The sequence below is a fragment of the Colletotrichum karsti genome (assembly GCF_011947395.1).
Source record: "Colletotrichum karsti strain CkLH20 chromosome Unknown Scaffold52, whole genome shotgun sequence".
Classification (NCBI taxonomy): Eukaryota; Fungi; Ascomycota; class Sordariomycetes; order Glomerellales; family Glomerellaceae; genus Colletotrichum; species Colletotrichum karsti.
The window spans coordinates 171404-181999 of NW_024065952.1; the positions used below are offsets into that span (position 1 = coordinate 171404).

General features: G+C 51.9%; 3 protein-coding genes across 3 annotated transcripts; 1 reads left to right on the top strand and 2 right to left on the bottom strand.

Annotated features, from left to right (window-relative positions):
- Positions 1 to 76: 76 nt before the first annotated feature.
- On the top strand, positions 77 to 1175 carry CkaCkLH20_11903 (alcohol dehydrogenase GroES-like domain-containing protein; the record flags this gene model as incomplete). The annotated part of the gene is made up of 2 exons (XM_038894617.1): positions 77 to 179; positions 232 to 1175. 2 exons carry the CDS (start codon positions 77 to 79, stop codon positions 1173 to 1175), a joined length of 1047 nt encoding a protein of 348 aa, XP_038740058.1.
- A 331-nt stretch (positions 1176 to 1506) lies between these two features.
- CkaCkLH20_11904 (efflux pump antibiotic resistance) lies at positions 1507 to 3334 on the bottom strand (the record flags this gene model as incomplete). Its single annotated transcript, XM_038894618.1, has 3 exons — positions 1507 to 2517; positions 2567 to 3009; positions 3070 to 3334. The coding sequence occupies 3 exons, from the start codon at positions 3332 to 3334 to the stop codon at positions 1507 to 1509; spliced, it is 1719 nt and encodes a 572-aa protein (XP_038740059.1).
- Positions 3335 to 8663: 5329 nt separating this feature from the next.
- On the bottom strand, positions 8664 to 10429 carry CkaCkLH20_11905 (uncharacterized protein; the record flags this gene model as incomplete). The annotated part of the gene is made up of 7 exons (XM_038894619.1): positions 8664 to 8958; positions 9022 to 9235; positions 9292 to 9836; positions 9892 to 10026; positions 10078 to 10135; positions 10198 to 10274; positions 10371 to 10429. 7 exons carry the CDS (start codon positions 10427 to 10429, stop codon positions 8664 to 8666), a joined length of 1383 nt encoding a protein of 460 aa, XP_038740060.1.
- Between the last annotated feature and the right edge of the window lie 167 nt (positions 10430 to 10596).

The following is a 10596-nucleotide window of genomic DNA, read 5'->3' on the forward strand; positions in this document are numbered from 1 at the left end:
TCGCCACGAATACGTCGAGTTTTGTTTGAAAAACGACTTTGAAAGCCACAAACATAGTTACCACAGCAACGGCAAGATGAAGGAAGCAATTGTGAACCCAGACATTTCCGTCGACGTTAAGGACTCCCCCATCCCCGAGCCGGGGCCGGGCGAGCTCCTCATCAAGGTCCTAGTCTCAGGTACGAATGAAATCATCCTGCGCATGAGTGAGAGCCAGACTGACACGAACAGGAACGAACCCTAAGGACTGGAAGCTGCCCGCCTGGGTCGGCTCCGCACATAACTCAGGCGATGACGTCGCCGGCATAATCGAGAAGGTCGGCTCCGAGGTCTACGAGTTCGAAAAGGGCGACCGCGTCGCCGGCTTCCACGTCATGCGCACCGAGCACGGCAGCTTCGCAGAATACGCCATCGTGCCGGCCTTCTCGACGTTCCACCTCCCCAAGAACGTCACCTTCGAGGAGGCCGCGACGGTGCCGCTGGCCGCGTACACGGCCGCCGTCGCGCTGTTCCACTCCCTCGAGATCCCGTCGCCCTGGGACCGCAACCGTGAGACCAAGGCGCCCGTCATCATCTACGGTGTCAGCACGGCCATCGGGGCGTTTGGCGTCAAGCTGGCGAAGAGGGCCGGCGTGCACCCACTCATCGCGGTCGGCAGCAAGAACAGCGCCTTCGTGACGGGGTTATTGGATGAGAAGGCCGGCGATGTGTTTGTGGATTACACTCAGTTCGAGAACCAGGATAAGCTCGCGGAGAAGCTGAGGGAGGTTATCAAGGGGACCGGGTCGCGCTGCTTCAAGGCGTTCGACTGCGTGAGTGAGCACGGATCGTTCGAGATGCTTGGAAAGGCTATTCAGGGACCGCCTGAGGAGGCCACGGGATTCAAGCCCAGAGTCACTACTGTGCTTCCGGGAAGGGACTTCAGCGCGATCGATAAGAGCGTCGAGATTGTTGTTACCAGCGTTGGACATGTTCATGAGGAAGAGGGACAGGGTCGCTTGTTTGGTTTGATTTGGGCTCGCGTGTTTGCTGAGGGCTTGAGGACGGGATGGATGAAGCCGCACCCGTACGAGGTTGTGAATGGTCTTGAGGGCATTTCAGGCGCTTTGAAGGGCCTGAAGGATGGTACTGTTCGTGCGAAGAAGATGGTTATTCGGATTGCCGACGGCCAGTAAGAGGCAGTCTTGCTGAAGTTGAACGGTAAATTGAGGCTCTATCAGATCTCGGAATATGACATCGGCCATCGCCTAGTGCTTATTGCTTCCACGTGGTAATGTGGGATGAGTGATCCATCTGACATGGTTTTGATTCCTCCGATGACGAAGAGTCATCTGACTGACACTAACAAAGCCACCTTCAAATCCAAAACACTTTAACAAGATACTCCGTACTCCATGAAGTTCACAACTTGCACTCTAAGCCGCCTCTAAATGAGCCCAAATCTTTATGAGAAGCCGCAACCCAAAACCACCAAAACGGCCACCCAAACCTGAATGCCGCAACTTCTTACGCAATGCTGCTTTGCACACTCCTGCCCTTGACACTCTTCCACTCAACAAATAGAGCTCCTAGAATGGTCAACGACGCCGTCACAGCACTGACAAGAAATGCTTGCGCCAGTGCGTTACTGTAAGCGTTCGAAACCGCAGGCAATAGTTCCGGAGCGATTATGTCGCGGATCGCTGTTACCCCAGAACCAATTATCGTTTGGGGGTCAATCTCAGGGATCAATTCCAGCATTTTCTCGACAAGTGTTTTAGTGAAAGCCATCTGGCCGATGGCGACGAAGATGGCGCCGCCGATAGTCTGAGCGAAGATGATTATGGCCGTTCCGGTCGGCACATCGGCCGTTTCGAGAACGACCTGGACTGCCATCAACGGCTGCTGCATACCAAAGCCAACTCCCGCTCCGGCAATGATCTGGAAGCCAACCCAGTGTGATGTTGGGGTGTCCGGGGTGAAGGTCGTGATGAGGCCGTAACCGATGGCCATTAGGATGGAGCCCACGATCATCCAGGGCGTGTAGTAGCCCCATTTGGTGACGAGAGCACCTGCTACGAGTGTAAATATGACCACGCCTACAAGCATGGGCAAGTTCATAACGCCCGAGTCTACGGGCGATGCCCCTTTGACGGCTTGAAACCAGATGGGAAGGAAGTAAACGGATAGTAAGAAGGCGGCGCCGAGGTTAAAGGCGAAGAAGGCCGATGACCAGACAGTGCGCTTTTTGAAGATGCGAGGCGGGACTGTGGCGTTTTCTTGCCCTCGGTACTGTAGGTATATGAAGGAGATCATGGCCACGCCGAATACGACGAACAGTGTCACGATCCGAGGTGACGTCCATGAATACGTGACTCCGCCCCAGTGAAGAGCGAGGAGTAGACAGATGATCGCCGGCATGAAGAGGATGTTGCCGAGGGGATCCATCTGGACGAAGCGTGTGCGCCAAGTTTCTTCCGGCATTTTGCGCACGGGGTCGGTGAAGAAGATGACGATTACAAGGACGGTGATTGCTCCCTGAATAGTGTTAATAATGATTACACGGAAATAATCATAGAAGACTTACAATTGGTAGGTTGATGTAGAAGCACCATCTCCACGAGAGACTATCTGTGAAAAGACCTCCAAGTAAAGGGCCGGCAACGTTGGCGATCCCCCACATACTGCTGACGAAGCTCGTGTAGATAGGACGTTTTCCTAGAGGCACGCTGTAGGAAAGGATGATGAGAGATCCGACGTATATGCCCGCGCCGCCGATCCCTGCAATTGCACGACCGATGATGAGGACGAGACTACTTGGAGCGACGCCGCAGATCAAGCTGCCTAGTTCGAAGAATGCAATGGCAATGAGGTAAATCCACTTGAGGCTGAAGAAGGTGTACAGTTTTCCGAACAGTAGTTGGAGGGATGCTGTGGTGAGTAGATAGGCGCTGCCGTACCAGCCGACGTCGTTGAGGCTGTTGAACTCGTCCGTTATGCGGGGGATTGCGGTTGCAATGATCGAGTTGTCTAGATTAAGATCAATGTTTAGTAACATGAAGTGAACATCAGAAAACAGAAACCGCGTACCGAGGGCCATGACGAGCACACTAAGACATAATGCCAGAACAACCAGGCTCAGCTTCATTCCAGTAGGATACTCGACATTTTCATCACTGTCGACTGGACCGGCTCGACGTTGTCCTGACTTGCTTGACGGCATTTCTGGAGAGCTAATGTCCTGTAACGAGGCAGCAGAGCTTGAGAACGTCGAATCCTTTTCCATCTCGGACAAGCTGGAGCTGCTCGGTGCTAGCGTAGAGGCTTTGGACTGCAATGAAGGTTTAGCCGTCATGATGGACGGCCTCAAAGTGTTGAACATGTCTGAATAAATGGATAGATGGTTTTAATGAGGGGTTAGGTGCCGTGTCCCAACGCCTGGTGAGAAGACCTGGGGTTCTCGGGATCAATAGTAACACAATTCGGGAAGCGACTGAAGGCAGAGTGGATGCTGACGCCCAGAGTTCTTGCCGATAGAATATGGGCAGCAAACGGTATTTATCATGCGCATAATCGATAAGATATGGCTCTCGGCATTGTCATTAAGCGATTCTGCCGAGGACCTGGATATTGGTGTCGGAAGCGGACATCGACGACCGGGTTGAGCGAGTCGAGAGCGCAAGTCTCCGAGACATTCGGTCGTCTTGGATTCTATATCGCACCAGCACGCCCCTGGCAAGGGGTAAACACCTGGTTGCGCCGACTCTCATGGGCGATGAATTGCCGGTTTCTGGGTAGTTCCACAGACAAAAGTCGGTGATTCGGGGCAGGGTGATATGGACGGTGGTAGCCGTTGTCTCGCATATCCTGGAGGGTGTCTCCCACACGCGACGGTGGCGGTCTGTCATCATGCACGGCGGTTATTGTGGCTGGCAGCATAGCGTGGGTGTTGGACCTTGGGGTACATACATCGTGATGGGTTCTTCAAACACGCAATGAACCGGCATGGCTTATGCAAGTGCAGCGTGACGTGCGACTGGTTGACGTTCTCGCGGCCACGCAAGATCAACATGAAGACGGGCGAATCGTCATCGACGGAGTGCTGGTATAGCCCGGGCCATGTTGGCAGATAGGTCAAGACGGGAACAGGCATGATTGGGAGAGGATGGATACATGAGAGGCGGATCAGGGTAAGAGACAATGCTCGAGTAAGGGCGGGGGCATCTTGGTGTTCCACGGAGACCAAGGTCAACGGGAAGCTGCTTCTGCACGATGCTGCAATAAGTTGCTCTGAGATATCTGGCAACTGACGCATGGATAATGCAGTATCTCGATCGATGAACAGGAGGGATCAGACCGGGGTGCTCATCGGTGGCACCTGTCATGATGGATTCCAGAACACTTTTTAGTCGTTGCTTCTGTCTGCTCAATTCCGCTTAGGATCATGATGTACGCATCCACATTATCTGACTTTTCTGGCTTATTAAACACAGCGGGTCGCCTGTACTCTGCGGTCATTGTGTCTCTTCCCTGCCTTCGGTCTCACACGACCCCGAATTCCAACCACCACTCTCGAACTCCTGAATCGAGACACGTTCAGTATACTCCGACATAATTGTCCCCATGGATCGGGGTTTCTCCTCCGAGTCTCGTGTTTGAACAACATACATCATCACCTTAATAATACGTCCGTCATAAATTTCACCGTAAACAATATCCCCGAGCGACTTCAGAGGACCTGGGTTTGACACCGCTCATCTCCTACGGACTGGCGGCGTCAGGAATTCAACGTCTATTACATTTCGATCTGGTTCATTTGCAAATTTGGAGCTCCGAATCCCTCCCCGACGGTGGAATACATCTTGACCCATAGCCTCTCAAAGAGCCCCTACCGCCACCCCTCTCGACACATACCAGATCTGGTTACACCATAGAATCGATACCCCAGATTGCCCAACAGATGCGAGGATCCCAGTACTGTGGTTTCTGTATCCCACGTTCCATCTTTGCCGCCCCTGCCAACCTGGGACACCATCTCATGTCACATTTCTTCCTGCTGTGCTCCATGGCTGTGTGACTCCTGTGTAGTTGCCATTCCCTACTGGCGTGGAAGTCATTCTCGGTATGGATTGAGCTGTCTAAAATTTGATTCGGGCTATTGTCACTTCCATTGAATAAGTTGTTTACCAACAACAGCTTTCCGCGAGGCGAGTTAGCTATGGTGCCTGGTTCAAGAAGCTAACCCAACACGATGTCTTCTGCAACGAGAGATTATACGCAAACGTCCGGCTAGTCAAGGACTGTACTACGCACAAGCGAGATGAGTTGCTATATCAACGAGGTGAAAATGATTTTCACAGGAACAATCGTCCATAGTGGAAGTTGGTAATGATTGAGTACCTCGCCCTCACTGGTCACGCCCTATCGAGCAGAACGAGGTTAGGCCACCGCATATACATGCCTCAGTGTTGCCTTGCCGCCTCAATGTTTGCGTTACAATTTGTTCAGGACATGTGTGACCTCCAGCCCGGCCCTGCGCTATGCCACGAGTCTCTGCGCCGTCTCACCACCGCTTCTATCCCATTCACGAATCCACTGGATCCGTGTGGATAACACTACGTTTGACTATTTCACTTTCGGCCGCACTCTTCACATCGCTTTGCTGAGCGCCATTGTCGCCATCCGACGCACCAGCGTCATCAGAAAACTCAGAATGTCTCGGGAGCACATTGCCCAATGGCGTCGTCTCGAATGCTCCAGAAGCCATCAACGTCTTCTTCTTGACGTTGGTCTCTCGCTCTGTCGACCCTATTCAGCACTAGCTCTGTCTGTGACTCCATCCACAAAACCGTTGAATCCATGCAGGGGAACGACTCGAAGAATGGCTCGACGCCGTTTGAGAACAGCCAGTCTTCGCCTGCAGTGGAAACGCCATTGGCATCTGTTAAGTGTGCTGGATCATTGCGGCACGTTGACTTTGGGGCTGATCTAAGACAAATATCGACCAATTTATCCGGCGACAAGACAGTTCCAGACTTCGACTCGGCCTTTATGAACGAGTTGGGCCGGGGGCTACGGAAAGACACTCGCTTCGGCTGCCTACATGCTCACTGACATCCGAACTACTGACGAACAAATAAGTGACCCGACCTGGCGATGCCGGTTGCACCTGAACATGCGTGTGAAACGTCTGGTCGCCTGTTGTAACCCCTTGATATGACCCTGGTCGCGAGGTCTCGGCAGCTTCTCAGTTGCGGCGTCAAGGGAATGTCAATAGAATTCGGGGTTATGTGCATTTACTTCCGCTGTTGCTATATCGCCCGTGAAATTATGCCTTCCGAGCCGGCACAGTCTGATTTGCAGGGAGACTATACCGAGCTCACGGTCTTGGGACGTCAACGCGTGGTCGCTTGGGGGGACTGCTTGCAGCTTGACAGGATGTCGTGTAACACAGGTGGATCAATTTAGCGACGTGTTGTCAACGATGCTTCCGTGTAGATGAATAACTTAACTTCGCGGTCAATCGCGCTCAAGAGCCGAAGTATATACCTTGCTGCTGTTGAAGCTCTATTTCCCAATTCAACGGAGAAACCCCGTCATCTATCTTCTCTACAGGTACTCCCGTCCAGTTCCTATACGCCCCCTTTCACAAGTACAAAGATTCAACGCCCATGAAATGGTCACAATGCCATTCTCTCTATCCCCAAGACTGCGGAAGCAAGCGGTGAAAGCTGACCCGGTTTTGATCGTGTTACTGATTTGTGGGCCATTGTCAACGGCATATCGTCGACTTGACTTGTGTCCCAGTGCACTTCAATGCCAGCTTCGAGAAGAGATGGCGCTATATCTTTCATATACTTGAACTCAACATCTCTCTTGTCTACCCTGTCAAGAAAGCTGACTTGCACCAGCTTTAAGGATGGCAACCAGTACGCGGACTCTTGGGCGAGGCGTTTCAGCTCACTCATGAAGTCTTGTTCCACGTACAGTAGTCGTAGTACTGTTATCGATGGTGGCAACATCTCGATCAAACTGTGCTCAGGCGAGGCCTCATCGTCGGTCTGCAAGGATCCCGGCCAGCCTTTGATTGTGCCCTGGTCGACCACCAACTCCTCAAGCTGGACGAAATCTCGGAACGACCAGGATGATGTGTTACTCATCGTCAACCTTTGATCCGCGCCAGACCGTTGGCTCGGGGAATGGGTAAGGCGGAGCTTCCGAAGCTGGTGTCGTACGGGGTCCAATGTTTGCAACAGTTTAGAAACGTCCCAATGGTCATAGCCCGCGGTCCGATGGATGTTGATAGCCGTCACTTCCAGTTCCCGTAATCTCGGGCAGCACGCTATCAAGAGAGCGAGATCTCGGAACCCGATCTCGCTTAATACCAATCTTTCCAAGCTCTTCAGGTTCAGTGCCCATGGTTTGCTGACGGACCAGGGGTTCAGATCGTCGAACATGCTACACTGCATAGAGTGAAGAGTGCGAAGATTCGGGGCAGCATTGAAAAGAGCGGCACCTTCGTGGACGTGCTGGTTTCTGCTAATAGCTCTCAGATGGATGAGCTTCAGAGCAGGTAGTGAAGCGCCGCTGTCTCTGACGTGTTCGTACTGACAAAAGCTGTCGCGGGCTATATGGAGAATCTCGACTTTTGGCGTCAGGAGGATCGCCAGTTCTTCTAGCCAGTGGTGCACTTTCCGTCGCTGAATCCGTTGCTGCCCATTCGTTTGCCTTGAGTGGCGCCAGAGGGTAGTCTCAAGATACTCCAGCTTCGGGACATGGCGTGAGGCTCCGATTTGTCGACTGGCTTCAAACAAGACCGTTGCAAGCTCTGGTGTCAACCCGCTAGTCTCGTCTGTCTCTACTAGCTGAAGAGTTCTAATATGAGTTGCTAAATCGGGTCGCGTTGTAAGACTGCGAAGAAATGCCGGTAGTTTGTCATCTTCCCGAGGCAAGCTCTGACCTTTGCCTCGAGCGCTGGAGTCATGTTGTGGAGGTAGATTGCCCGTCGAGTATTGGTGAAAGAGAAATGGCTGTGCCACTGCGCAGAAACGTCTTGAGACTCGAGATAGATGCGCCAAGGCTTTTTGAGATAAGCGGAAATCATTCAAGTCGGAATCGGGAAAGACACCGGGCTGCTGGCAATGGGAGCATAAGAGGGAGCAGATGTGCTCGATGAGCTCTGGAGGTAGTGATGCCATCGTTGTCGGATCGTTAACATCATCCTCTCAAGCCAACAGGAATCTATCAAAGTGGCCGGCTCTGTGGTTTATAAACCAGGAGAAACATTGTCAGCTTACAGAAAATTGAAAAATGGGTCAGGGATCCATGAATGTTGTCATATGCCAAGGATTGACGGTGTATTTGATGGCTAGCTGTGATACGTCCGACGCCCGACTCGGGACCCTCAGCTTTGGCGAGACTTGCCAAACCTGGGCCGCATTTCCATCCCGAGCAGGTCGAAATGCGTTAAAGTTCTCCGGGAAACCTTAATGATAAGTCTCATTCCCGTATTTTCCGGCATCCTGGGCTCGGCGCCGGTGTTTTTGAAGACCGTGTCGCCGTGTCTAGCCTCCAAAAGTCGCAATTAGCTCCGCCGTCACATCCGGACACGTCGGAACGTAAACCAGCATTTTATGTGGAGCTATTATCGGATATCTTCCGCGTCCCTGCGGAATACTTGACATTTATTCGGAGCCACTCCGTCCGCTCGAACCCTTCTTTTCATTTCTGCCTAGAGAGGCTTTGGACAGCCAGCGTTTGATAATCGCAGAAGTGCCTCTTCGTTGATCAGCCATGTTCATATGCCCTGCCTCATCAACCGTGACCACGGCCAGCTTCTCGAACTGCTTGAACTCTCCTCCGCGTCGCTGGTGACCTCGGGAGTCTTCATACCACCACGGTGATAAGCTCTGCTTTTCATATTCATCATGGCTACCCCAAGGCAAGCTGTCCAGGATTTTGATCATGCCTTCAGTATTACTGTGAGTCAAGTCAGCCAAATCTGTTGGGCGTATCATATGAGATCATTTTATTTCAACTCACCCAATGATGTCGTTATTGCCGTTGAGCACTATGATCGGGGTGTTCTTAATGTCCAATAAATGAGAAATCTCCCGAGTAGATGGCAAATTCATTTCGGGCTGTCCCGTCCAGATGGCGTTGAAGGCGTAGTTGATCTCGGAGAAGCTCACGTTTGGCTGTCCCAATGCTTGCTTCACCGCTGTCTGGTTGAGGAACCTGGTGACTTCTTCCGTGCCTAAGATGTCCTCTTAGAAGAAGAAGAAGAAGTCAGCAACATGGGAGAAGACTTACCCATGCCACCACACATTCCCAATCTTTCTGGGTTGTCGCAAATCAGTCTGTCGTCGAATGGATTATGCGTGGGATGCCCCTCAGGGCCATTGTCGAACCATTCCATGATAGCCCAAAAGCAGGAGTCTTCTGCTTTTTCACAGAGCGAAACGTCGTAAGTTGATCGGCAAACATCGCCTTGCGTCTTGCACACGTCAAGTCTCTTCTCCACGGCCTTGCATGCAGTCTTGTTCAACCCTGGATGCGGGTTCTCGCCAACACAGCAGTGGTCGTATATCCCGAGAGCGCTCTCAGCCAAGTCGATGTATGGATCGACAAGAACTATAGAGCTAAAGTTTCTTCGCGTGCGGGACGTGAAGTGTGGGATGTAGTGACCTGCAAAAGACTCTCCAGCCATGTGAATGTCACGTTCGGCATCATCGAGACCCGGGAAGAGTTCAAAGAATCCATCGAGAAACTTATCGAAGTCGACAGTAGCCTCGGCAAGGTTGTTCGCCCAGAGGGCGGGCTCATCAGGACGGGAGAACCCTACACCCATTGGTTGGCTTGCGTACGTTAGTCCCATGACTTAAAGCAGAGGTCATCGATAAACCAACTCACTCTATGAAGACTAAGTTGGCGAAATTAGTCCAGCTCAGAGGGTTCTTGGTTGTGGCGTTGCCCTCGGAATTCACCAGACATGGCCCGATCTCATAAAAAACCCCGGTCATGGATGATGCTCCAGGTCCTCTTACACTGTTAATTGGAAAGATTCACATTGTACAGTCATGTACATGTGTTACAAACCCGTTCAGCCAGAAGATCAGGGGGTCCATGGCGGGAACGCTACGGCTTTCAAAGTACACTGCGGACAGTCACACCATCAGTCGCCACTCAATAACATCCACCGGTTCGATTTAGACTCACTAAAGAACATGTCTCTGCTCTTTGATCCAATCTCAACAGTTCCCGCCCAGTGGCTCGAGCCGGCATCGCAAAAGGTGCTGTTTTGGGGGATTGCGCGATGTTTGCCATTCGATTCAAACGCATCTTTCCCAGGGCCAAGGATCTTTTGGGTTTCCCTTTCGCTGAACCCATACCTCGCTGCTGCAGATGGTAGTATCTGGAGAGCAATCAAAAGTGCGGCTAAATGAGACATATTCAGGGTATGGTAGAAACAATATGACGGAAATAATGAGGAAAGTCGTTTTGCGGTATGCGGTGGGTATTTAATCAAATGAGGGATCACATTTCTGTCAGCAGTTCGGCATCCCAATTGACCCCGAATTGATCACGTGTAATATGTCGCAGGGGTGTTCATCATGA